At 56.2% G+C, this 27,503-nt stretch overlaps 2 protein-coding genes across 2 annotated transcripts; both read left to right on the forward strand.

The window, feature by feature from the left end:
• Window positions 1-11,945: 11,945 nt before the first annotated feature.
• CCN5 (cellular communication network factor 5) lies at window positions 11,946-19,464 on the forward strand. The gene is made up of 5 exons (XM_074605396.1): window positions 11,946-12,608; window positions 14,910-15,126; window positions 15,715-15,966; window positions 16,169-16,362; window positions 16,909-19,464. The coding sequence occupies exons 1-5, from the start codon at window positions 12,549-12,551 to the stop codon at window positions 16,930-16,932; spliced, it is 747 nt and encodes a 248-aa protein (XP_074461497.1). The 5' UTR covers window positions 11,946-12,548; the 3' UTR covers window positions 16,933-19,464.
• Window positions 19,465-19,863: 399 nt separating this feature from the next.
• On the forward strand, window positions 19,864-27,294 carry LOC141750393 (P2Y purinoceptor 1-like). Its single transcript, XM_074605395.1, has 2 exons — window positions 19,864-24,929; window positions 26,597-27,294. Exon 1 carries the CDS (start codon window positions 22,316-22,318, stop codon window positions 23,369-23,371), a length of 1,056 nt encoding a protein of 351 aa, XP_074461496.1. The 5' UTR covers window positions 19,864-22,315; the 3' UTR covers window positions 23,372-24,929; window positions 26,597-27,294.
• Window positions 27,295-27,503: the final 209 nt, after the last annotated feature.

Here is a 27,503-nt window from a genome sequence, read left to right on the forward strand (position 1 = left end):
GGGGAGCTGCGGGGCCGGGGGCTGGTGCAGGGCGGGGGGAGGCTGCGTGAGAGGGGAGCTGCGGGGCCGGGGGCGATGCGGGGCCGGGGGCTGCGGGGCCGAAGGCTGCTGAGGGGCGGGGGGGCTGCGGGGCTAGGGGATGCTGCGGGACGGGGGGGCTGCGGGGCCGGGGGCAATGCGGGGACAGGGGATGCTGCGGGACAGGGGGGCTGCAGGGCTGGGGCTGCTGCGGGGTGAGGGCTGCAGGGCTGAGGGGCTGGGGGGTTGATGCGGGAGTGGGTGGGCTGCGGGGCCGGGGGGTTGCTGCGGGATGAGGGCTGCAGGGCTGTGGGGCTGGGGGCTGCGAGGCCGAGGGCTGCTGTGGGACCGGGGGCTGCAGCACTGCCACCGCCTGACTCCCCCCAGACCACGGCTCCAGCCCCCCCCGCAACGCCGTGGAGCCAGGGTGATGCGGGGTGATTGGCCCCGATTCAGTAAGAGAGCACATGCACTGTGGGAAGGCAGCCACCTCCAGTGGTCCCCGAGCGAGATCGCTGCCCACCGTCCTGGGGACCTTTGGTTCATCTGCTAGGCCTGGCTGGCGAAAGATGAGCATGTAAATATATAAGTTATGGTTAAAGTCCTTTTGAAGGGCTATTTTCCCCTCTGGTGTCAGCCTGGATGGCACAGCTGTGTCCCATTCCCCATTCCCACCGAAGACATGGGCTGTGGATGGGATGTCTTGCAGATCAGCAGCAGAACTGGGCAGAGGGGAAAGCCCGGGAAGTCCCTGCAGTTCAGCTCCCATCTGTACGTCAGGGGCAGTCACCCCGCTGTGCCTTACAGAGGGACTGTGCAGATACAACGCATTAAGTAGGGGAGGAGCCCGCAGGGATGGGCTGTCAGTCCCCATGGCTGTATGTCCATCCTCCGTCAATGGTTCCAGTTTGGCCCCAGTTAACAGCATGACAGGTTGCCGATCAGCACCAGGTGGGGTCAGGATCCCATTCCCACCACAGGTTTGGTGCTCAAATGGGCCCCAAAAGCACTGTCAGTGAGTTCCCAGTGAAACCCTGTCAGCAGAGAGGTGTCCTGTTGGCAGGTGGGCATGATCCGCCAGCCCAGGACATTGTCACATCTGCAAATCAATGGCCCCTTTGGATACTGCTGACACACTGCTGCTGAAAGACCCGAACCTTCGCTAACAGCAGAGACCGGGCACTAACGGGACCAAACACACCTGGCAGGGAAAAGGCACACAAAAACCTGCAGTAGAGGTGTGCTGGCTATTGTGGGTCAGGGCTATGCCAGGGCCAGGAAAGCAGCTGGAGGGAGAAGGAGACTCAGGGAAGCTTCTTGTGGAGGTGTTTTTAAAATCATGTCATGCCAGGTTCAAGTGACATGGAGGAGAACTGGGTCTGTGATCCAAAAGTGTCCCATGCAGTGTCTATTTCCAGCTAACCAAAGACTTTTGAAAGAACAACCTGGGGTCAATCCGGTAAGTTGTCACCCTATGGAAAACCACTCCCAAAAATCAGCCTTTTGGGGGGATGCTGCAGGGGGTGGCACCCGCGGCACAGCGGAGGGGGTCCCCTGGCGCTGGCAGGGTGCTCCATGTGCTCTGCCAGGCCAGTGCCAGCAACGCTCCCGGCCAGTGCTTCTCTGCCTCCTGGCTTTCCAAGACAGACTGAGAGCCCGGAACTGCCTGTCCACCCCATTCACCGACAGGAGAAAGGAATGGGGAGGGCAGAGGAATGCAAACCAGGACGGAGGACTCATTCATCCTCCCCGCTCCCAGTTTCGGCGCGTTCCAGGCAGTTGTACTACAATGCAGCATTTTGTGCGCTGCAATCCATCCATACACACGCCTGCCTCTCATCCTCTGCCAGGACTTACTCTCCCGAGGCACCTAGAGCTGAGTCTGTAATAAATCAGGCAGCTGCCTCCATCCAAGACACGCACACCCCGGGTTGGTCTGCTGAAAAATGAGCGCCTCTCTTTTCATCGGAACACCTGCAGCCGGCAGGCAGCCGCGCTGACTGGGGGTGCGGCATCGCCTCCTGAATCAAAGGCACGTCGCTGCTCAGACACCGTCTCCCTGGCCGGTTTGCTGCGCGCCGGCGTTCTTCTTTTCCCCATACAGGGCAGGGAGCTGGGTCCCACATCCCGATCCCTTGAGCTCTGGATGCCCTGCTCTGGCTCAGTGCTGCCAAAGTGAGTTTGAATCCATCAGCCACTGAATTCGGTGACGCAGGTGCTGAGCGTGGCCACTGCTTTCTAATGAGCTGGTGAGAGACTGGCAGCAAAATCCCCCCCAATGCACCGATGGAGGCTGGGAGGGAGACCTGGGAACGGGCACATACAGGGCACAGGGATGTGCTCCTGCCCAGCCACAGCCATCTGGAGAAACATCTCCACGGGAGAGGTGGGCATTTTTTGCCCAGGGCTCCTGTGGTAGCACACCAGCAGATCCAGCCCCGGGCACAAGCACGGCTCTGACAGCCACAGTTAGAAGAGCAGCAGCGATGCTCGGAGCTGACTCGCTGCATTGAGATGCTTGGGAAAGTCAAGAGAGTGCCTGGAGCCAGCACATGGGGTGTGGGAGGGCGGCCACACTCCCAGAGACACCCAGTGAGAGTGGCCAGGACCCTGGTGGCTGGGTCAGCCCATGGTCCCACCGCAGCATGGAGCCTGTGGGGACAGCTGCCCGAGGTGGGGACATCACGGCCTCGAGCTCCCTGTGCTGCGCAGTGGGGCATGGCCCCGCTCGGAGAAGCTGAAGCCGAAGACAAACCCGTCTGGTTTTGCTTTGCACACCGCTGAGATCTTTTCTGTTGGGTTTATTTTCACACAGATCCCCAGAACGCAGAGACAGGCAGGAAAGCGAGAGCTGAAAGCAAACAGGAAAAAGGCAGGTTCCCTCCACTTCTATTTTTAACACTGCAAACAGCATTAGTGTCATTATATTTAGAAAAAAAAAAATTCGGAGCGTTTCCTGCCTCCCCTTTCAATACCTTCAGCTATTTCCTTGCAGATGTTTCCAGGGGCCAGGGCTCGGAGGCAGGAGGAGAGAGTCTGGGCTCGTACCCCGCAGACCAGCCCAGGCAGGGAACGTCCTGGAAGAGGAAAGCCAGCTCGAAGCAGGTGCCTATGGCCCTGCGTGGGGACCGGGAGGACAACCAGGCTGTGGAGGACACGGCCAGGTCCCAAGCTGCATGTCATGGCAGAACCATCAAGCTGCCTCCCCATGAGTTGCAGCACCTTTTGGTGCCATCAAAGGTGGCATAAGGGTGAGTGCAATGGAGGGGAAGGCACAGTGGTACCGACACGACACGGGTTTAGGGGGGAGAGGCTGCGGCAGAGGGGCTGGAGGCACGGCTCTGCCCCGCTGGGGGGACACTGGGCTGCGCAGAGCATCCCTGGGCCAAGCTGATGGAGAAAGGGGCTGGTCTGCAGCAGGGGTTGCACTGTCAGTCTCCTCTCACGCCCAGCACCACCCCTGTGACGGGGATCACAGGCGGGACGGGGGAACAGCAGCAGAAAAGTGAGGTCTCAAAGCCAGGGTTGGGCGCAGAGGGTGGCTGATGTCCCTTGGAGCCACTGTCGCTTCTCCACTTGTGTGTACCAGGGGGGTCGGCTGCGTCCGGGCAGCTCTGAGGATCTTCCCCTTCGCTTTGACAGCTCTCGGCTCATTGCCTCGCACTCAAAGACTGCGGTTTGCAAAGTGTTTGTGTTTGATTCTCATACAGGCGATCCAGAGCATGTTTTCTGGATGGCAGGCCAGCGGAGTGGCTTCGCCTGCACGGGTGGCAGACCACATCTCAGCAGGACCGGGGGATGTAAAGAAAACTGGGGTTTGTATGCGGTCAGCCTCTGGTGGTGGAAAGTGCAGCCAGCCGCTGGGGAAACAGCTCTCCTAACCCCAAACACACCGTGCTAGATGTGATTTCCAGCAAAATCACAGCATGGGGAGACCAGATTTCTCCATGTGGCCTGGGGAGCTCCCTGCCGGAGGAAGGAGATGGAGATAATGTCAGAAATGTGGCATGGACAGCATGCAGGGCAGCCAAAAGCACCTCAAAACATCCCCTCCAGCCTGGGCCGTCAGCGAGGGCTGAAGAGCAGCCTGGCTGCCCCACGCACACACAGCTCTCCACGCTCTAAGCTGCTCCCTTGGCAGTACCCGGTAGAGATACTGTCCTCCCTTGGGCTCAGCCGGAGCAGGGAGAGCAGGTGTCTGTCCTGGCCAACAGAGTGACCTTCTGGGCTGTGTTTCCCATCCTGGAGTTTGGCCCATGAGAGGAGCTGCCTCGTGAGATGCTCCTGCGGGGCTCCAGCTGACTCCGACCCAGAGGAAAGCTCCCGGGACAAGCCAAGCCGTGGGTCGGGCTGCCAGGAGCCGACAGGCCCATCAGTCAAATGCTCCCTTTCTGTATTTCCCTCCCCAAAGCCCTGCAGCAGGTGGAAACCCGACCAAAAATGGTCTTTAGTGGAGGAATACACAAAGGATCCTTTGCCATTCCCAGCACAGCCCAGCCCGTCCCAGTTCCCAGCATGGCCAAGGGCAGCAGGCTGTCTCACTGCAGCTCCATGATGAGCCAGCCGCTGGGCTTTTTCCCAGGGTGGATGCGGTGGCCACGGGTGGGAGCCTTGCCCTGGTGACCCCCAGCAGGAGCTCTGGCTATTTTTTGCCTGGGGCTGCAGGGATCTGGGCTGCTGTCAAGGCACACATGGTTTTCACAACACTGCTCTGCCCGCCTCGCCGAGACGCCTCCGCAGATGGTCCCAAAGGTCAGCGGCCAGCTTGGTGATGCTCCTCTTGCCCGGGGCTGTCCGAGCTGTCAAAGGGAGCCCACCAGTGGCTTCCTTGGAGGAGCCGTTCCCAGTGGTGCGGTCAGAGCCAGGGAGGTGCTGATCTCTGTGCCAGAAACAGAACTGGCCCAGTTAAGCAAACGGAAAAGGCAACCCGTGGCGAAGGGGACCAGCCCAGAACGAGCAGATCCTAATCCAGAACGTGATGCATCCCAGTGAGTCACGAGTCACGGATGGGCGTTTGGGTTTTTTGTTGTTGGTTTTTTATTTCTCTCTTTCTTTTTAAAGAAAATAATAAAAAAAACCCTTTAGTCAGAAAAGGAAAAAATTCCAGAACGGTCTCCCTTCCCATGGCCGGGAGGGCTGTGGGTGCAGGGACCCTCTGCAGGCAGGGCTTGGATGGCTGAAAGCCAACAGGGTCCCAATTAAATAAGAATCGGGGAGTTTTGCCCCAACTGCTAATCAAGTGTCTCATGGGAGTGAGGTGGGGTGGCTGCAGTGCAGCGGCAGCAGGTGGTGGCTGTAACTTGCAGCCAGGTGAAGATGGAGCTGCCACCACAGAAGGTTGGAAACACCTTGGCAGCAGGGCAGCTCGAGTGCTGCTTGAGCAGAAAGGCGAAGCTGTCACCACCCCATCTCCTCCTGCCACCGCGGTGCCAGGGTGTGGGTAGCTACCAGCAAGGGGCTCTGTTCATCTTCTTTTCCCATTTCTGCCTCTCTGCCGTCGTGGTTTCTGGAGACACTTTCCTGAGAAGAAGCCTAGATGGTGGGAGGTGTTCATGGTGGGGTTTTCCAGTCTCCCTGGGGAACGGCGGGACAAAAATGAGACTGTCACAGCCTTTCTCCTTCCCTTTCCTCACCGTGTCAGGCAAACCACCGGTTCACAGGAGACTCTCATGCCCTGCAACACCGTTCCCCAGCTTCTGCTTGCTTTCTCAGGAGGAAATTCCTGCCTCCTCCTGACAGCCAACCTGCTGCAGGGGATCTCCCGGGCTGCCCTTCCTCTTCCTGATCTGCTTTTGCGGGTGCGGGTCCCCAAGATGCAGCCATGCCCTTGAGGAGGAACCACCTCTCCCCTGCAGATTGACACCACGCTTGACACAGCTGGAGCTCAGCCAGCATGATGTCTGAGGACACCGTCCCCTCCAGCACTGTCCCTGTGGTCCTGCAGGTCTCCAGCCCTGCCAGTGCCCACGCGGAGACCCTGCCCGGGCTGTGCTGGGTGCCAGCCCCCCGAAACTTCCCCACACACCGTGGGGGCCGGAGTAAGCCAGCCTGGCTGTAAAGAGCCAGTCTTGGCTCTTGCTTTGTGGTCAGAGCACAAAAGAAACCCAGCCAAGCCAAGCGAGTTGCTTTTAATTAGACTCGGGACCTGCGTGAGGCAGCCGCCTGCCTGTTCCTTTGTGGGGGATTCTCGTTTAGGGGCCACCGGTTTGCAATTAGCAAGTTGCCGGTCTCCCACCTCCCAGAGCAACAGGTCACCCTGCCCCGTGGGCAGCCTGACAGCCGGGCGAGAGCGCGCCCAGCCAAACACCTTTTACAAATCATTCTGCATAGTTCGCATTCTCGGCCGGTTTATGAGCATTTCAGCTCCTCGTATTGATCAGGGCTGGAGCCGAAGTAATTACGTTCATCAGAAATAATTTACCCTGATTTTGAGTCATATTTGAGCCGGTGCCCACCTCCTCCGCTCGCCCCTCGACACAGGCTCTTTGCTCGCTGGTACATACTTTCCAGGCGACATCGTTGCTTTCATAACCATAGGGAGACCGAGAGGCTTGTTTTTCTCAACTGGATCCCACACACACACATACACTAAAGGTTTCAGTCATGTCTTTATTGACTTGGCTGGGGAAGTGGACAAGAGGAGGTGGTTTATGCAAAGTGCATGCTTGGGAGATGTCTCCAGATGTCTCTGGCATGGGGAGGGGGTGTAGGGGAGGGCTGGTGGCCTAGGACCCCTCTGCACATTGAGGCATCACTGGTCTCAGCCTTTCTAGTCTTGCTCAGGAGGTGGAGAGACAGCCCAGTCCTTGCTTTATTCCCTGGGGAGTAGCAGCAGGTCCCCTTGCCAACTGGTTTTGGGTGGTGACCAGTCATTTGGGGTTTGTTTTTAAGTGTGGGGTGTGAATGAGGTGCAAGACAGGTGAACCGGCAGCTCTTCCATCCTCCCCAGACCAACCCACCGTGCGGAGCCCCGCTCACCTGCCCAGTGGCTACGCTGAAAGCCCCTTCCCTGCAGGGGCCAGACTCCTCCCAGTCCACACGGATGCTAGGAAGCGCCTGGTGCACAAGGTCTTTGGGAAGGTCCCCGCAACAACCAGGAGTTTGCAAGGAAGTTGTGCAGAGCACCCCCTGGAGATACGCCAGTGGAGGAGGTGTACCTTTGTCCCAGGTCACTGTCCCCTCACCAGCTCCATCCTGTCCCAACCCTCCCTTCCCTGCACACAGTCCCAGTGTCCTGGATCCACCTGTGCCCTGGGCTGCTTTGGCTCACATTTGCTCTGGGGATGTGAAGGGCTGTGACATTTGGGAGCAGACACGACCTGTGTCACCCAAACCTCTTCCAGCACCACCCACTCCCCAGGCGCAGCACGAGCTGCTGCGAGGGTGCAGCATTTGCATCCTCAAAGGTCTTCCCAGCGTCACAGAAAACAGGGCTGGAAGGAAACGCAGGCGTCACCTAAGCTCTCCTGCTGTAAAAGCAGAGCTGGCTGCAATTAAAAGGTAAATTTGGCAAGACCTAAAAGCATCCCTGGCTGTACCCTTAGCGCATGCCTCAGTTTGCAGCATATTTGATGCTGCATGGGACATGGCAGCTGCTTGAGAACACATAGCACACTCGAGCAGGACAAGAACTGAAGGAAAAACACCCTCTGTTTTAGCCTGAAACCACAAGAAAAACAGAGATAGTCAAAAAGAATGAGCAATTTGATCAGGAAACATGAGTTAGCCGTGCAGCTCCATGGAAAATACCAAGGGCCTGTCAGTAACCACACAAGGTCAGGATCTGGGGTTTATATCTTGTCTGAAAGACAAAACTTCTAGTGAGATTTTTTTAAAAATAAGTTTGTGTTTGATGATGTTGATACCAAAAATAAACTCTCAGAGGATCATTAATGTTTGATACGTGATGATTTCTGACACTGTTTTCCAAATAATAATGGAAAGACTCATCTGGCTGAAGTTTCCAGGATTTGTTTTACAAAAGTCTTATACTTCGGGTTATCTGAATGTTTAACTTAGGGGGACAATTATGAATTGCTCTCGTCTGGACTGCAGAAAAAAAAAAAGAAACCACACAGAATTACTGCCCAGGGTTTGATATGTCTATTAAGAAAACACGTTGTCCTGTCACAACAGCTGATATAAGGCTGGACTGTACTAATGAGAAGTCCCTCAGCCTGAATGATGGGATCTCACTATAGTTTTGGCTAAACAAGCCCTTTCCTGGTTGTGGTAGTCCATTTGCTCCCCTTGTAGTCACTCAGCTCCTTCCTCTTGGCAATGTCAGGCTTTGAGACCAGAACCAGCACCGAGTCTCATTTATCAGTGCTACTTTCTAATGAAACCTACTTAGAAATGCCTGGAAAATGGTGAAGGATCAAGCGTCCCCACCACCACGCATTGCTCCCCGTCCAAAAGACCCTTTTTCCTTGGGAGAGGGCACTGCCCGGCTGCTGCTCGCTCCCTCGCTGGCCTCGCCGCGGTGGCTGGGAGCTTGGAGGGGTCAACTGGTCCCAGATGAAGCCGAGGTTTTCTGATGTAGTTGCCTGACCATCAAGAAACTGGACGGCAGCCCTGAATTCTTTTCTCGCAAGTCACTTGGACAGGCACCAGATGGTAAATACTTTCAGTCTCTCCTAGCCCGGCTCTGGGGTGGAAGGAGTGACCTCAAGGTAAAAGATTGCCTGGCCCGTCCCTCGGGGTGGCCAGTCCTCCCAGCCCAGCTCCGCTCTCCAGTTAAGGTGTGAGAACCAGAGGGAATAAAAATGGCCAGACAGGGATGGAAATGGCCATCACCACCCCTCTCGGCTCTTGCTGTTTGAAACTGGAGACGGATTCATTCTGGGTAGGAAACAACTTTCTCATCCTGCCAAAAATGAAGGTATTTCAAAGTTTCCCAAAGCCGGGGTGTTTCCAGAAGTCTCATGAAGAACAGCCAGCAGCCACCCCAAAGGTTCCAACAGCTGAGGGAGACCTGAGACGTCTCCTTTTTGGCGAGGGGCTCTTGGCTTTTCCGAGCTGGGTGTCTGTCCAGCTTTCCCACCAGTGCTGTCCACCATCCGTGGGCAGCCCTGCTCCTCTGCAGTGGGGATTAGAGCCAGCAGTGCCCAGAAGCAAAGGGAATGTCTTCCCCACCAAGGTATGGAGCTGGGCTCGCCCTAGACCCATAATTTCACTGTTGGTATGAAGAGAAACAAACCCAGCAAGGCCCCAGGCCAGCCCAGGTGCTCCCCAGCTGAGATGGATGTCCAGACCCTGGTCTGACCTCAGCCAGCTCCAGGGAGGGTGTTCAATACACGGCACAAAGTAAAGAAGGGAAGAGTCCTGAGCAAAGGAAAAGGGATGGAGGGAGAATATGGTCTATATCCATCACAGATGGATGCAATTTCAGCTGAGCAGGGTGCGCAAATGAGAGCCTTGCCGTGTTATTCACGATGGCACGTTAAATTGCACAGACATGAAAAAAACCAGCTGTCTAAAATGTAAATTCACTGGGTCAGTTCCTTCATTTCTATAGAAACAGCCGAGCTTGCCAGCGGCTAACTCAAAGGAGATGTATTCTGATCCGTGTATCAACTATTCTCTTGCACAACTGACCACAAAAAGAAAAAAAAAATTACAACCCCCCGAAAAACCTGACAATAGTACCATGGCAACTGCGAAGCACAACATATGGACTTAATTACTAGCTATGAAATCACACGTATGGTACAGAACACATATGGGGTACGTGCTCCAGAGGGGAAGGGTTATAACTGAGTATTTATAAAATGAACTGCTAATGTGCTGCTCTCATGCGGCTTCGCAAATCAAAGCCTGCGCAAGGGCTGTATTGCTTTGTCGGGCTCTGCCTGCAGCCCCTGGTCCCCCGGCACGGTGACGTGGGTGGGCACATGGGACACTGGGAGACGGGAAACTCAAGCCCACGTCACCCATGGAAAATCCTCCTTGGGAAGACAGAATCATGGTGGACTTTGTGGGTACCCATCCCGCCAGCTCCTCTGGGCACCCCCAAAACCCAGCGAGGGACTGCTGGGGATCGCCGATGCCATCTGAAGGATGGGCATCTGGCCAGGCACGCGATGGTGGCTTCGGCCCCTGTCTGGCTGCTTGACTTGGTGCTGCGACTCTCTGTCATTGCCCGAGCTCTGCTGGCTTCCTAGTGATGTCTTTCCATCACAGTGATGTCACACCATCATAGTGATGTCACCTTACTGCATCCCAGTGGTATCAGCTGTGGAACCAATGTCCCCTCTTGTCCCAAGCTGAGGGAGAGGATAAAGAAGGGGTCCCCACCCCAAAGGGCCAAACCTGTACCCAGGAGAGGGCAGGCACAGGGGCGTTCATGGCCCGTGGGCTCCCCTGGGCAGCCCTGAGCCCTGCGGACCCCTCAGGGGGTGCCCTGCTGCCCCCCCAGACCTCACACATGGGGCTGCTGGCTGCTCCCAGAGCTGCTCGCTGAGGGCGACGAGAGGTTTTTATTTCCCTTACCAGCACTGTCACCTGATTTCTAACTGGGAAATGAAGTCATGCCCATTAATCAGCGGTCCCTAATAAACACAAGCCTGGAATAATTAATAGAACGCGCCATCCCCCTGCGGCAAAGCTGGACCAGCGCTTTGGCTGCTCTTGAGCCATTGCTGACGGAGGCACCGCAGCCGCCCCCGGGACGTCTGGCTGGGCTGCAGCATCCCAAACGAGGTGGCTGGCGGGAGGGCACCATCTCCAGGGTGTGGAGGAGCAAACACCAACACGAGATGTGCCTCCAGCCTTTGGCATCAAACCTTCTGGCTCGTGAGTCCCTGTCGGTAGGGCCTGAACCCCGCTGCTAGCGAGGACGGAGCAACGCACGGTCCTCGCACCTCCACGGGTTGCCTCCAGGCAGGGCTCGGGCCATGCAGGGAGCTGAGGCTCTGACACGAAGAGCGGAGACTCCAGCGCCGGGATAAGTGACAGCAGCCTTTGGAAGGTGGCCTGGTATTTCCACAAGCTGCCATGACCTCGTTAACAGACTGATTGCAGCTAACGAAGCAAAACCAAAGCAGAGAATCAGGGTGGTAACGGGAGAGCTCTGACTGTGTGCTCTTCCCTGCTCTGTGCCCTGGCTTCCAGGCTACGGCAAGTGCCGGAGCTGAGGTCAGGATTGATGCCCAGGTGGCAGAGGACCTGTCACCTGCCTTTGCAAAAGGAAAGGGCGGGGGGGGAAATGGTGGAGGACAGGATGGGGCATAATTTCAGTGCTCTGCTTCTACAGCACCAGCCTCTTCTGCGTGTTTGCCAACATATATCGTAATATATGATATACAGCAGCAGTTCTCATCGTGCTGGCAAGGCAAGGACAGTCTGTGCATCCACCAGATTCCCCTTCTTACATCTTGTGATAAGATCTGGGAGACGGCAATGTGGAGAAGGGGCTCAGTTTCCCGGAGGTCTTGAGATGTTTAGTTTCTTCTTTCCAAAGAGCCAGCCTCACCACGAGGAAAGTTTGCAAAGGGCAGACCAAAAAGTGGCAAAGCATTTGTAGGCAAATGCTGAGCACCTGCTCCTCTTCCCCAAAATTGGATTTTAAGTTCTCGTGATTGTTTAAGCCAGTCATAATTTTTCGGGAGCTGAATTGGAGTTTACAAGGCTTGAAACCAGCAGGGCCAGGCTGCAGCCCTCTCTGCATCGTGGACCCTGGGCAATGCAACACGATGTGCATCCAACACCGCCACCCCGGGCAGCCGCAGCCCCACGCAGCATGGGGACGCTGTGGCAGCACCACCACAGCAAACCCCTTTCTGGCTCTTGCTGTGCCAGAGGAGTGGAGAAGGAAGGAAGCACAGCTCTACTGCCTGGAGAGCTTGCCAGGCAAACTGCTGCAACACCAGTTGCCAGCAATCAAAAGCAAGTCACACGCTGTCCCCAGCGATGGAGGGACAGCATCCTGCTCTTGACTACAGCCCGGGCAACTCACCCCTGTCCCATAGCCTGCCATGCGTTGCGTCCAGCTTAAAATATAGGGGAGGGTCCCCCACTCTGTGGGGACAATGTCCCAGAGTAGATGGTGGCAGGGCCAGCCCCACCAAACCCTTCAAAATCCAGGAGGAAGACACTGGCTCTGCCTGGGCAGAGCTTGATCAGTAGGAAGAGGCATGGACCTTCCCTCCCGGTCCCGGCCAGCAGCAAGGAGCCGGTTCACCCCACCAGCCTGGCTTCCCAGCCCCTCTGCCGTGCTCCCCTGGGACAGCGTCCCTTCCCTTCGCTCGCTGTCTGGGTGGAAGGCACGTTCTCACCTAGAGGGGAGTGGAAATGGCAGCTGGAATGTGGGCTGGAAAAAAAAAAAAAAAAAGAAAGAGAGAAAAAAAAAAAGACAATCTTGAGGCTTGTCCAAACCTACTCATGTTTATATTGGAGCCTGTGAGTGACATCAGAGCAGGGAGAGTATAAACACCAGCAGGACCTACTCGGGGCTTTAAAACCTGCGAACACGCCGCTGCCTCCAAACTGCCTGGGGGGTGATGTGCTGAAGCAACAGAGGGGAGAGCAGCATGAGGCTCCAGCTGGAGAAGCAGCTCCTCTTCCTCTCCCTCCTCTGCATCCTCTCCAAGGTAAGGGAGACGGGGCCCTGGGGTGGCTTTAGCCTTACTTGGGCAAGCACCTGGTTTTTGCAAAGTGGGATGCAGGGAGGGCTGGGGTGTTATAAGGAGCCCAGCGGCTAACGCCGGCTGGCAGACAGGCTTTATTTACGCAGTCCCAGGGGGGCAGAGCTATGCTCGGGAGAGACATTTGCAATTAAGCAGTGGGGTCTTAAACGTTTGTGGGCCAAAGTTGTGCAAGCCCACGGAGCGCCCAGGAATGACAGCAATGCGGTCTGTTTGCTCGCCCGTCCCCGCAGCTCTCCGGGGGCTGTGGTATGTGCCCCTGCAAGCGAGAGAGCAGCAGCTCGGCAGTAGCGGCTCCTGCAGACGCCTTGGTCCCTGCCCAGGCTCCCGAGGCAGGGGGCCAAGCAGCGAGCACCAGCCCCGGCATTACTCAGCTCCCCCCCCCCCGACTTCTCAGGATGCTCATGCAAAGCCAATGCCTCTGACAGGATTTGGGTTGTTGCAGTGATTTTTTTAAGTTTTGTTTTGTTTTTTTTTTTCCTCTTGGACTCCATGTGAAAATAGTTGCCTGTGCAGAGAGCAGGAAAGCTGAAAAGTTTGGCGTATCTCAGCTCCAAGTTCTAATTGCTGCTTGAATCCCAAAGCAGACCTTCTGCAAGCAGGGACGTCATGGCAGCGTCGTGCCTATTTGGCGCCTTTCCCAGACAGTTAAGATCTCTGATAGGAGCCACATTGTCATCTAAAGACAAGTTAATTACAAGGAGCAGGGGGAAATGGATTAATGGAGTTGGCTTGGCTAATCTTTCTAAAACATTGATTTGTAATAGCAGCCTCCTGAAAGATGAAAAATGCCCTTGGCTGCCTGGGTAAGCCGTGACAGAGAAATGACTCCTGCCCCAGGCGCTCACGAGTGCCTGGAGAATCACCAAGGGCCCTCGTGCCTCCAGCCCAAACCTGGCCACCACAGCCAGTCCTTCGGTCCCTGCCGCCAGTCTCTCCCTGGTTTCTGCCACACTAACAATGGTGCTCGTTGGTAAAACTGGAACAAGACACAGATTGCCCAGCCCACTTCGGATATATTTTATCGCCAGTTGCTGGCAGTGATATTTCTACAGCCCCATAAAAAACCATCTGAACTGCTGCAAAAAGGAAACAGATAACACACCGGTACCTACCTTCTCTGTCTAACTGGTCGTGTCAGTCCTGATGCTACTGGGAGAAATTAAAAGAGAAAGAAAAACGGTATCTAAAAATTTATGTGGTCCAGCTGAACCCATCGATCTCTTGGCAGCCTCAGCAGACACACCAGTATCTGGACCAGCACAGGGATGAATTTTTCGGTTGCACGTTTGCTGAACTGCTGCCCACGCTGCAGGTGCGGGCCGCGCAGCGAGCAGAGCGTGCGTGGTGCTGAGCAGCAGGGCTGCGGGGGGGCGGCTGCGCGGGGCTCACACACGCTGCCGGGCCAGTACTGGCAAAGAATTCCCTTCCAAACTGCAGAGCTAACTCACTTGGCTTGGGGCCCTGTATGCAACAGCCCTGTCAGATACGACATGACGGGAGCACAAGTGCTGCCTGCAAAAGCTGTCTGTGCCAGGGTAATTGCGCGAGCAGAATGAGCTGTGGATATAAAGACCTACCTGCCCGGGTGAACTCCTGCAGGCACATCCCTGGCAAACAATCGGCTGAGCAGTGCACAGCCCTGCTGAAGTCATTACTCAGTCTAGCTAGAAGGGGAAAATGTAGCTCCCAGTCCTCGAAAACGTGCCTATCTCAGGGCTCCTCGCCCAGCGGGCTGGGCCAGGCAGAGGATGCTGCAGCCAGGGCCAGGGCAGAGGAGGCAGCTGGACTAGGAAGAAAAGCAGGGAGGTTCGAGTTGGGCACAACCTGCTGCCTTGGTGGCTGGCACGGGGCTTTCCCTTCCTCCCTCCCTCCCACTGGGCTGCTTAAGGCAGCATCGGCTGCCTCTGGGGCTGCCAGCCCCCCTAAATAACCACCGCTACTTGGGACATTCACCTTGTAGCTCCATCCTCCTCCTGTGTATTCAGAGCAGTGGTGTGTTTAAGTCCTCATCCTGCAGAGTATCCCTGATTCTCCCTGGTTTTCCATAGGTGCCTGTCACATTGTGCCCTAAGAGGACTGTAGCTTTCCAAGCTGCTTCGCCGTATTCCCATGGATTTGCAGAGCCTCCCTCCACTGAAAATCTGCCCAATTAATGAGAGAAGGTTACCTGGCTGTCCCAGTGAAATAGCAGCCATTAGCCAAAAAACAACCTGAATAGAATCAGGGATGGCTTTGCCTCCGCAGGTGTGTGCCCAGCTGTGCCGGAGACCATGCTACTGCCCCTGGGTGCCACCCCGCTGCCCCCGCGGGTCCCCCCTGGTCCTGGATGGCTGCGGCTGCTGTAAGATCTGCGCCCGGCGCCTGGGAGAGCCCTGCGACTTCCTCCACGTCTGTGACCAGAGCCAGGGCCTCGTCTGCGACTACAGCGCGGCGCCCGCGGGGACAGGAGCCACCTGCAACTGTGAGCACAGGGGTGCTTGCGTCCCCCGGGGATGCCCCCGTGCTCCCAGCCCAGCATAACCCTGGCACCGGCCAGGGCTCCAGACAGGGCCAGGCATCCCACAGCACCTTCAGGGGAGGAGTTAAGGCTCCAAAAGCAGCTTTAGTGAGGCTGGTGCCCACAGCTTGGCCTCAGGGCTGTGCTGCAGCTCCAGCCAGCTCTCGGGCCATTTACCACCTGGGGATTCAGGGTGGTTTGAGCGGGGATGGACACAGAGGTCCTGGGGATGCTGCAGTCACCCCGCTGTGGCTGGAGCCTGGGGGTCCCACAGAGAAAGCTCAGAGACACTTTTTCTAGCCTGAACACCCAGAAGGACAGGGTCAGAGCTGAAGGGCAGTAGGTTCCTCACCAAGTGGGGAGCTGCTGCTTTGAAAATACAGAGAGATCAGGAGAGGAGGCAGGAAGGGGAGGAGGTCACTTCTCAGTCACTTCTCTTGCCCCCGCTGTTCAGTCCCTTCGTGCCAGCCCCACTGTTTCCCCCAGCAGTCCCCTCTGCCATCCACGTCTCTGCCGCTTAGTCCCTAACGGCTTCCTGGCTGTCGCTTGCAGTTGAAGACAGCGAGGAGGGCTGCGAGGTGAATGGCCGGGTCTATCGCGATGGGGAGGTTTTCCAGCCCAGCTGCAAACTCCAGTGCCGCTGCCTGGACGGGGGCTTCACCTGCGTCCCGCTCTGCCAGGAGGACGTCCGTCTGCCCACCCCGGACTGCCCCTACCCACGGCGCGTGGAGGTCCCCGGAAAGTGCTGCCCTGAGTGGATCTGTGAAGCCCGAGACCAGCACCTCCTCCAGGATGCTGCGGCAGGTAAGATGCAGGGCATGTCAATGAGGGGGTGCCCGCACAGGTCTCTGGGGGTGGTCCCTTCACCCCAGAGAGGGCGCATCAACAGGAGACACCTCATTGCACATTTCCGTGCCATGCAGGGCTATGCCCGCAGCACCCGCAGGGCACTCTGCACAGTGCCTGGCTCCAACCGCTCTTTTTCCCCTCACCTCTTTTCATCCAGCCCCCAGGGCAGTGTCCCCACCGCTGCCATACCCCTGCCAGGAGTGGGGCACGGAGTGGAGCGCCTGCTCGGCCACCTGCGGCGTGGGCTTTTCTACCCGCGTCTCCAACCAGAACCGCTACTGCAGGCTGGAGACCCAGAGGCGGCTCTGCGTGGCCAGGCCCTGCCCGGCCCTGCCGGCAGCATCCCCGGCGGTAAGTGAGAGCCTCAGTGAAGCTGGTGCCCCTGGGCAATAGGTTTGACCACGAAAGGCAAATGCCAGCCAACACAAGCCATGGGATGCCCTGATTACCTGTGGGCACCCCATCACCCCTCCCCAGCCACGAGCTGACAGTGTCTCAGCAAAAGACAAACTGTCTCCTAGTTTCAGCACTTCGAAAATAGCTGATTGCAGGTGCAGACCTGAATTTTGGGATCTCTGGATGTCTGAATCCAAGAGCACCATGAATCCCATGTAACCCTGAGCTGCACAGCTGGGGTCGACCTGCCCGTATGGCTGGAGATGCATCTGCAGCTCCTGCCTGGCTCCCCGGCTCCCCCCGAGAGGCAGGGCTCTGCCACCCCTTTAATTAGCCTGGCACAGCCCTAGCACAGACACGGTGCAAAACTGCCTTGCTCACATGTAGCCGGCACTTTCCAGAGCCAGGCACCCACACTACCACATGACCCTGCACCCTAGACATGGAGGACACGCCACCACCCCCTCCATCTCCCCATCACTCTCTGTTTTGCTTTTCCAGAGGGGAAGAGGAGGTCGTTTGTAGCCATGCCCACACCGGTCGCATCCCAGAGCCAACACCTCATCCCGACAAAGAGTCTGGCACAAGCCCATGGCATTGTGGTTTCGGCGGAGACGGAGGACATGTCCCTTGGGAAACTGGGGAAGAACTGATGGACTTTGGCTGCGAAGGAGGGTGGAAATAGAGAACAAGATCCCCGTGTTACACAGCACCTGCCTCCTCTGTGCACCCCACTGCCCCAGGCAGGGTTACTGGGTGGCATCTGCGAGTTTCTTAGGCTGAATGAAATGAGAAATGGGGAAACCCTGCCCCGAGCATGAACCTACCCAAGAAACCAGGAACTGGTCCTTTCCCGGATTGGTGGGGCTTTTGGCAAGGTGATGCTGCTCCTCCACCACGTCACTCAACGCACCCAGCTCTGCTCTGCGGGGGCTGCGAGAGAGACCGTATCCAGCACCTGGAAGCCCAAATCCCCGGGGGAAACCCTCACACCCTGGCCCACCAGAGATGGAGCAGGTACATCGGGCCGCACGCCACAAGTCACCGCCGCACCAGGTTGAGCAGCTCCACCTTGCATGAGCTCAGCCATCCCACAGCATCCACCCTGCAGCCACCTTCCTGGGCGCAGGCAGAGGCATCCTCCTGATGGCAGCTCTAATTCACCTTCCCCACATCTCTCCAGAATAAACACGAACCTTCCTGCTCCGCCTGGCCTCCTCCTCTCCAAAGCACTGGCGGTTTGGCAGGGCTTTGGTGAGCGAGAAGCTCAGACGCAGGAGACACCACTCTGCAGCACCAGACATACCGCCTGCCATCCAAGCACATACCCCACGCGCCAGGGCCAAAAGAAAAGCAGGAAAAAGAGAAAACAAATCTCAAAGATGAGTCGGGGCCCTCTCTCGACGGTCTGGAGCTGCTCCAGCTATGCAGGAGTCGGCGCAGGAGAGCGGCTTGGCAGCTCTGCCTTAACTTTCTCACAGCGATAATCCTTCTGGGTGATTGAAAAATGAAACCCAAATGCCCTCTAACGGCCTCGCACAAGCGTGCAGAGGGAACGCGCGTCCCACGGCGGGGCGAGAAGGGCAACTGGAAAGGAGCAGCGGTTTAGGTGACGTGTCCAGGTGAGATCTGGACAGTTTAGATGTGTATTTGTGGAACTGAAAATAAAGATGTGCTCATCTAGGTGTGGAGCTTGTCTGGGCCTGTCTGTGTGGGGTGATCCCGGCTCCGGTGAGCCCCCGGGATCCCTGCTGCTCACTCCAGCCTGGCTGCTGCAGGAAAGGTCTGACCCAGGACCCGTCAGCTTGGAGGCACCTCAATTCAGGCTGCTTAGAATAAGAAAATAAAAAAGTAAAAAAAAAAAGTGAATTAAAGCATTGAAAACATTACAGTATATTATATCCTGGATTAAATTCTGCCCCTTTGCTTTAACCCAGCCGTAACTCCATCAGCTCTGCCAATGGAACCAGCCCTGGCCATAGTGGTGCCTCGGTCTCCACTCGCTGCCGGGGTGCGCAGGAGAGCACGGCATGGCGCGGGCTGCATTGCTGCTGGGGCTGCAGCCCAGCACAGACCAGGTCATGCCTCTTCTCAGCCTCCCAAAAACCAAAGCCCAAATTCTCCCCCTGTAACTCATCCCACCTCCCACCAGCCACACATGTCCTCCACTCACCCTGGACCAGGATTTCCCCAGCATCGTGCCACCACCGTCACCAGCTAACTGTCCTCCTGACCCAGGCCAAGGCGATACCAGGGCAGACTTGGGGGTGCAGGGGCAAAAGGCTGAATGGCAGAGGGAGCTCCTCTCTCCTCCCTCCCCACAAGTAGCAGGAAGAGCAGCTCGCCCGCTCCCCCAGCCAGTGCTGAAAATAAAATTAAAAGTCAAGGATGCTTTTCCGGCACCTCTTGGGGTGGAAAAAAAAAAAAAAAAAAAAAAGAAAATCTCACTGCTTGTGCAGTAAAACATCGCTTACAAAGAGAATTCTTTACTGTGGTCATCTGGTGCTCTGCCCGAATACAAATCGTTAATTCGTTAATGCAGTTTGATACAGGAGACGTGGTGAACCTCCGGCAGGCAGCAAATTGCAGAATGAACGTGGCCCAGCCTGCAGCTTTTGTTGACTTATTTCACCTCTGCGATGGCTGTGCCAAAAAAAAAAGTGGTGACATGAGGCTCATGTAGACTTTAAAACCCGCAATGTTCCTCAATTGACATGGATGAGATATGTCCTGTGTACTGAAAAGCCTGTTTTTAAGCCAGGTTTTGTTTAAGCATGTTGAGACACGGCCACCGAGGCCAGGTGAGCTGCCGGCAGGGAGTGCTGCCAGGACTCTCACCCCCTCCCAAATCCTGCCCAGCCACCTCTGGGTGATGATAAAAATCAAAAGGTCACTTTTTAAGCAGCAACCTGTAATTCTTACCTCAAACAGAAATGACTCAATGCACCTCTGCTATAATTTTTTCCCTTTTTTTTTTTTCCCCTGCAAAATGCAAAATGTCATTTCTCCCTGATTCACTGAGCAGAAAACATCTAAATAATGAATTAATGAATACAAATAAATCAGAGTTATTTTTCCTTAAGAATACGGGGAAATCAGCTCTTGCAATTTGATTGCTAGTCTCACAATATTTGCTGTTCCCTCTAAAGCCTTGCTGCCCTGGAAACATGGTTATTTGAGGATCAGGTTTATTGCAGCCTCTGACACAGCAGGTCCCAAGCTTTGCCTGCTCTTGTGGGGCAGTAGACAAATACTCTGCCATGCCCAGATGATTATGTTCACCTGTAAACACAAAAAAAAACCCAAACCAGGAGACAACTCACTCCTGTCCTCAGAGCGTACTGCCACATCTGCATACATAAACGGCTTGTGATTTGACGACCATATTCCTGACCCAGCCGTGAGCAACAGATCACAGCTCATTTCAGTGAAGCACACTCAGCAGCTGAAGGGGAAACTGTGTCCTACTGCATGAGTAAAAAATGTGCATCAGAAAATTTTTTTTCCAAGCCATTCTCATGACTGATGATTTTTAAATACGTGGTGTTGGCTGAGTAAGGGCTGGGTGAGCCCCTCATTTAAGGTAACCATTTTCAGATACCTCCCCAAGCACAGGTGTGCAGTGCTCAATAAAAAGATCAAAGCCCTTTTTTTTTTTTTTTGCTGTTGAAGAGACATGGATTGGTTGCCTGAAAGCCCATCACTCTGGTTACCTCTTTGGTACCCACAGGAGCCATCCCAGCCCTGTGCTCTCGCACTGCCCTGGCAGCAGCATCGCTGCCGTGTGCCGGAGCCGGGCACTGGGGGCGAGCATCCTGATACGTGATGCTCAGGCAGAGTCGGGTGGTAGCACCTCTATTGCACATGAAATCATGGGTCACGAGGACACCTTAAACACACAAGAGGCAAGCACGAGAGAGGAGCGGAGCTGTACCACTGCATGCGTGCCTCGACCAGGTCCAGGGAGCAGCAGATGTGGAGGACACGGGGCTACAGCTGGGCACGGGCAGCGCTCCCTGTGCCGTGCCCTGCCCGGCTCCTCTCTTCCCAGGAGGCATCCAGCCCCAAGCCTTCGTTTTGGGGAGCAAGGAAGTTTTGCTTACACTGCTGAGAGCAGCTTGTGACCCTTCCCATGATTACAGAAGTCTTCCCAACCAGCTGCTGTCTCTGCCTCAGTTTCCCCAATGGCTGATGCTCTGGGACAAAGGGAACCAGTCCCAGTTTGTTCCTCTCATCTCGCTGCACTTCCACAACTCCACAGAGTTGCTCTGTGAGTTCCACCCCAATGCCAGGCTGCAGGAGCAGCTGAAACACATGGAGGTGAAGGGGGCAGGAGCAGGGCAGGATGGAGGACTGCTTTCCTGAGGGGTGAGCTCCCACGGGCCTCTCCTCTGCTGCCGCTGCAGGAGCACACGCCCACCAGAGCCTCTGCAAACCTCAGAAAAGCCATATCCTCACCCCGTGGAAACAGCGTTTAAGCTTCACCTCTCGGGGCACATCTGAAGTGGTCAGATTTTTTCACATAGGCAGGAAATAACATACGGCCTTTCCCATCGTTTATCTGCTCCATCGAGCGCTTTTTGGAGTCAACACATTGGTACGCACAACAAGCAGCTATCACCATCTAGGGCTTCCCTATGCTGGCCCCGACCCGCCACGCTCGAGCACGGTCCAGCAGCAATGTTCGGCGGCTCCCGAGGCGGGAAGGGCAGTCAGGGTGGCTCGGCAGGACTTGCCCCACTCCTTCCCCGCTGGCAGATGAGATGATAGCCTCTTCCCAGCCTCTGCCCGAGATTGAGTTCCAGGAAAGCAGGTGACCATGGCCCGTCCTGGGCTCAGCCCTTCAAATGAAGCCGTTTTGCCAAGGTCGTTTCCCTATGGCTTGCCAGGATAAACCTTCTCCCTTCTGATTGCTGGCATGTTTACTCCTGCGCCTGGAGATAAAGTTATTTCTGCCCTCATTTACGCGGCAGCAGCTGCTCAGCAATGCAAACGGGGGCTGCCTTTTCTTGGGGGTCCTCTTTGGGGTCGCTGGTTTTAGCTCTTGCCCCAGCCTCACTGTATCTGGGGGGGGTCTTCTGTGTGACATCCCCTGCGACGGGGAAGGCAGGAGGCGACAGGGAAGGCAGGGTCACAGCCTGGCATTCCCTCCCCGCTGGGGTCAAAGGGCCAGGGTGCGGGAGCGGATTTTTTTGCTTGGGTAGGGATATAGAAGGCGGCAGCAAGAGTCGGTCGCTGCTGTGTGCTCAGGGGAGGTGCAGCCACTCAGCAGGGAGCGGGGCTGCTGGCATGGCTGCCTGCTGGAACGGGGCTGGCAGCACGAGCCCCATGGAAAGCTGCCGGTCTCCACCGTACCCCGGCTCCCGCCGTTCCTGGATGAGCCGCGGAGCCAGGAGAATGGCTGTCAGGGCTGAAAGTGAGGGGCGGCTCGTGGGGTGCAGGCTTCCAGCCCCCCGTCCAGAGGGATGGGGGGGTTCTCCTCACCCCGAGTGGGACAGAACAGAAGCAGCCTGAAAGCTCTGCCCCCGCCATCGTCAGACATCTCCCTCCCGCTCCGAGGCACGGCCCCCCTCCCTGCTCCCTTCCTCCGCAGCGTCCGAAATAGCCGTGGGCCTGTGCGTCCCTGGCGCCTGGCTCAAAATATCTCAAGTGGGCTGGAGGGAGGCGCCGAGGGAGCGGCGGAAGCCTGCGGACACCGGGTCTCTCGGCTGAGCCACATCCTCCCCACGCTCCGGGGGAAAGCCCTGCTCCCCAAACCGCCCCCGGCCGGGGCCCAGCAGGAGCGGGGAGCGCGGGCCCGGGGAACGTGGGGTTGCTGGGGACGGCTCTGGGCACGGCGCTGCCGCGGCCGCCCCGCCCCTGCCACCACCGCCTCGCTGGCGGCTGGGACGGGCCGCCACAGTGCCCCATGGCCACCGAGGCTCTCAGCCGGTGGCCCGGCAATGCCAGCAGGGCCCTGTGCCCCGTGGACGCTGCCTTCGCCCAGCGCTTCTTGCCCGCCGTCTACCTGATGGTGATCCCCCTGGGGCTGGCAGGGAACGGGCTGGGGCTGTGGCACCTCTGCACGGGGCCTCGGCGTGGCACCCGCCATCCCCTCGGCCTGCTGGTGGGCAACCTGGGCATGGCCGACCTGCTGTACGTCAGCACGCTGCCCTTCCTCGTCAGCTACTACCTGCGGGGCAGAGCGTGGCTCTTCGGGCACAGCTGGTGCCGGATCACCCGGGGCCTCTTCCACCTCAACCTCTACGCCAGCATCGGTTTCCTCACCTGCATCAGCGTCCACCGCTACCTGGGCATCGTGCACCCGCTGAAGGCGCGGGGCAGGTACCAGGGGGCAACCTCTTCTGCCTGGCTCAGCGTGATGGTCTGGCTGTGGGTCATCGCACAGGTAGCTCCAGATTTTGCCTTCAGCAAGATGGACAACACGGGGACGCGGTGCCATGACACGACGGAGCATGAGAACTTGGGCGTTTACTTGCCGTACAACGTGGCCATCACCATGACTGGGTTCGTCATCCCGTTCCTCATCATCATCGGATGCTACTGCCATGTGGTGGTGGTGCTCTGCAGGAACGACACCATGGACCTCAGCCTTAGAAGAAGAAGCATCAGACTGGTGATTCTCGTGATGGTCCTCTTCTCCATCTGCTTCCTCCCCTACCACATCTTCAGAAACCTCAACTTGTTGTCTCGAGGCTGGCAGCTGCAAGGATCCTGCACGCAGGCTTTAAAGAACATCTACATTTCTTACCAGGTGACCCGGGGCCTGGCCAGCTTCAACAGTGCCCTCAACCCCCTGATCTACGTGATGACCAGTGAAGACTGCATGTCACGTATGAGGACCATCCGCCAAAGAGCCAGCCAGTCCCTGGGGTTCAACTCCATCAGGAAAACTTCTTGCCAGACGGATGAGAAGAAGATGACCATCATTCTTTGTGAGGAGGAAGCTTCTGATGAGCTCTGAGATACCCCCTCCAAAGGACGGCACCACTTCAGTTTGCGCTTGGCCCCTTCTCGGGAGCAGCCCCCTCACCTTGATGCCTGTTTTGCAGGGAGATGGTGACTGCAGCATCACTGGTTCTAATCTCACACAAGGGACAGACAGGACTGCTGGCATCAGAGAGCAAACTGGGACCAGGTTATAGAGCAAAGCTACTCCACCCAACCATCTTGCCTATAGCACACCTGGAGATGGAAAGAGATGAACATTGCATTTACTCCAGTCCTGAAGTGTTTCTCATTCCAGCCTCCAATGCAGTCGTCCAAGCACATCCTCCTGGCTCCCTGGAGGCTCATTGAGCTCCTCGGTGAGTGAGGGATGGGGGTGAACGATGCTTTGTCCCCCCACTGCGTCCACTCCTCCCCAATGGACGTGGGTTTGAGACAGGATTCCATCCTACACTCAAGGAGAAGGCACCAGTAATTAACCACCTGTGTTGCAGAACAGCTGAGAGGATGAATTTTTGCAGAGGGAAGTGCTTTGGAAATGGAAATATTAATGAAAATATCAGGTTTTAAAATATATGACTAAGCTGTGCCAGTTCCCGGGTTAGCTGTTCCTGGGTGACTGAGCTGCTTCAGGATCCGTGTTATCCTCTACTGCCCACCTCCTTCACAGAAGAAAAAAAGTATTTTAGCATTACTCACTCTTTTTTGGAAGAGCATACAGCAGACAACAACTCGGCATTTTAAAGTTTCTGGAGGCTGTTGGTTGGGTTTGTGTTTTTTGCAAGGCGAATGACTGCAGTAGCCTGAACCACTGCTTTCAGCAGGCAAACCCCAGCAGAGTTTTGAAATCTTCAGGTGGGTGGCAGCACCTTACTCTTGCATCCAGCCTTGCGAGGGGATTAGACATGTCTATTAAAAATTAGACATGTGAAAAAGAGAGAGGCAACACTGGTTTGAAGGCTTATGAAGTCAAGATTCAATGGCGAGGGCAGCGCGTGTGTCACCGCCGAGGGGCTGTGGGGATCTCCGCTTTGGGGGGGGAATAGTCGGTCCCAAGCGGCGTTTTGCTTTTCGCTCTTGGCGTTTCCCACCATGAACAGCTTGAACGTTTCCATCCGTGTGAAAGAAGCGACAAGATTTGCAACAGCAGATCTTGCAGCTCAGCTGAAGGAAGTCGATTGCGAGTTAAAATCTGTCGGGAAAGTCCTGACCCGCAGACGTTGCGCTCTTTGGACCAAAGCCCGGTATTTATCACGGTCAGCTGCTCCTCGCACGGACCCACCTTTGCTGCTGTGCAAAGGGAGCTGTGGCTGGCTTTCAGACGGAGTTAATGTCTAAAGTGCAAATAAACACCTAACGCTTTCAGTCATGAGTCATCTGGCTTCTTTTAAAGCTTTATAGGACCACAGCAGCCAGCTGGCCCATGGGCTGGAGCAGGGGCCCGCCTGCTGCAGGGAGTGGTGACGAGTTTCCCAGGTCTCTGCAGACGGGGAACTGCGGGGAGCGCTGCCTGCCTGCGCGGCAAGACCACAGGCAGCCGGTGGAGAGCAGTGCTGGGCCAGGCACGCACTAAGGTAGGTCCCCAAAATCTCCTCAGCAAAGCCCTGAAACTTTTAGCTCCCACCTCATCCAGAGGAAATCAAAAGACAAAGGTAAAAATTCCCAAATGAGATGTTCTTCTGTCTCTGCAGTAGGGAATATCTTAGTAGGGAAGATGCTAGGAGCAGGTCTGGCCTCTGCCGCTTGCATGCAGTCCCTCCATCTGAGCTTCTCCAGAGCTCCGAACTCTTCCCCTCCTTTCCTGAAAAAATACCCATGCCTCCAACTCTTCCATCTTCACACACAGAACCCATCCATAAAGCTACAGCTCCCCACAGATCCAACTTCAGCTCCCCACAGCCTGTAGGAGCTGCAGCACCCTGTCACTGCACCCACTTTGGGCACGATTGATTGAAATAAAGCATCTCCGCATCCCGGGGCAGGAGCGCTGCGTAGGAAGTGCCAGCAAACTCTGCTCTCACCCCCTGCATTGCCGTGCCCAACTCCATCTTCTCCAGTGCCCGCTCATGTCATTGTTAATGATGATTTAAAGAGCTGTATCCCAAGGAGCACCTCCGAGCCCCAGGGACAGTTACAGCCATAAATCTGCTCATTTTTCTGCGTCCTGCTTCTGTCAAATCAGCAAAAGCCAGGATGGCCCTGAGATACAGTGGGGTTTTGGCATCTCATGCTTTGCAATCCCCTTGATTCTCAGTGTTGCTTCCCCTTGTGAATTGAAGAAATGAGCTCCTTCTCTTTATTAGCTATATATGTAATTAAGGGCCAACGGCTGGCACATGAGCCTGTGTGGTCAGCTTTTGCAGCTGGTGATGGAGCAGCAAAGCAGCCCTCCTTCCTCCAGCCCTTCCCATCCAGGGAGTCTCCTTCCCTCGCAACGAGCAGCCGCTGATCTCTGTGGGACACTGCAGGTGCATGGTCACCGCTGGGGACCCCCCTCAAAATATGTGGGCACAGCTGGCCCCTCCAAACCTCCCCAGTGCTCTTTATGCCCTGGGAGCAGAGTGGTGGGATTGTCCCTGGGGCAACCAGCATGGGCAGCTCTTGCTCTGTGCTGGTCGCCACTCGTGGCATGGGGAGGTGAGGATGTCGCATGTGTTTTGGCAGTGGGTGAGGGCGCAGGGAAGGTGGGGAGCTGCCACATTCCTCCTTCCCCTTCTCCCAGCAGCTCTGCCAGGCCTTGCCAGGGCCATGCAGAAGCATTTGCTGCTGGCAGGAGGGGGTCACTGCCCACCAGAGTTGCTGTGCCGTGGTTACATCCTGAACATCAGCCTGGGCTCCTCCTGGCGCAGGCAGGAGACCTGAGCAGAAGACCTGCGGCAGCACCTGGGTTAGCACCCGCCTGCTCAGGGGCTGGCTTTGAGCAAGGTCCTTTTCCCTCTGCTGCAGAGACCTTCCTGCCCTGTCAGGTTCCTTCACACGAGCTGCACATCCTCAGGGGGTGAGATGCCTCCGCAGAAAGAAATAAATTAATTTCACCTCTTTGGGGCTCCTGGCTTAAGATGATCTGAATGTTCCTCCTTCCTGGCTATCTGTTGCTGGGCTTGAAGGTGCCTAAAATCAGTCGAGATGAGTCCCACCTGTACCATCTGCTTTTCCCACAGACTCTCTGGCACAGCAAAGTGGAGCAATGAACTTGTCTGCAAATCTGACCCTAATGCAGGTTTTTAACTCCCTTATCCAGATTAGACCCAACCAACAAACCAAACATGGTGGGAACTCGCCTGCTGACATTAATGGGACTGGGATCAAGCCTGGAAATGTGGCAGCATTTCTTGGTTCATTAAATAAACCCCTCTTGGTTGAAGATTTGTTGCAAACACAGTCAAGATTTATCACTGTAAGGAGAGCTTTTGAGCTGACAGCCCCGGGAAGCCGTTCAGGCGGAATTAACAAGCGTATGTACAGATGCACAGACGTACCACCACTTTCTTTCCCTGAAATGCAAAACTGTTTTTCTTGGCATGCAAAATGCTCTACAAGAAGAAAATATTGCTATGAGCAGCAGCTAAATGCACAGGACTCAACTCTGTTTAATTCTTTACTTCACTTTGCACAGATTTCGAAAAAGAGACTAAACGTGCCGTGTTTCCAAGGTCTTTGTGGTTTCCAGAGGCATCCAGCAAAGCGAAGCGGCGAGAGGCTCCTGTGTGCGAGCGGTGGGCAGCGGGAGCGAGCTGTGAGTGAGCCCCAGAGACCCCCCGAGTTCAGCCCGGTGACTGCCTGGCCTTGTTTCGCAGCTTCTGGCTGCAGAGGTACAAGACGGTAGCCCCCCGTGGTGTTCATGGCGTGTGATGCATGGCCTGTGGCTGAAATCTGGCTCTGACCGAGCTGCCCCCCTCACTTCGGGGGGGTTGGTACCGGCAGTAAAGCCCTGTTTGCTAAAAAAGCATGCGTTGGCTGCCCTGTGCTGGAAAAACATGCATTTATGCATTTGTGTCGGGGATTTCCACAGCCTGGGAGAGAGGGACCTGCTGCTGGGACAAAGGCTGGGGACTGAGATGTTGCACAGGGTCCCCGCCGCGCAGACAGGGCATCTCCATAACGCAGAGCCCCCAGGTCCGGGTGGAGGTGTGAAGACCACGTGCGAA

The sequence above is a fragment of the Larus michahellis genome, chromosome 12 (assembly GCF_964199755.1).
Source record: "Larus michahellis chromosome 12, bLarMic1.1, whole genome shotgun sequence".
NCBI lineage: Eukaryota > Metazoa > Chordata > Aves > Charadriiformes > Laridae > Larus > Larus michahellis.

Excerpts from the sequence above, each read along its gene's own strand:
- CCN5 (XM_074605396.1), top strand. The coding sequence starts at position 12,549 with ATGAGGCTCCAGCTGGAGAAGCAGCTCCTCTTCCTCTCCCTCCTCTGC. Across the intron at positions 15,127-15,714 it reads GACAGGAGCCACCTGCAACT|TTGAAGACAGCGAGGAGGGC; the intron begins GTGAGCACAGGG and ends TGTCGCTTGCAG. Across the intron at positions 15,967-16,168 it reads CCTCCAGGATGCTGCGGCAG|CCCCCAGGGCAGTGTCCCCA; the intron begins GTAAGATGCAGG and ends CTTTTCATCCAG.
- LOC141750393 (XM_074605395.1), top strand. The coding sequence starts at position 22,316 with ATGGCCACCGAGGCTCTCAGCCGGTGGCCCGGCAATGCCAGCAGGGCC.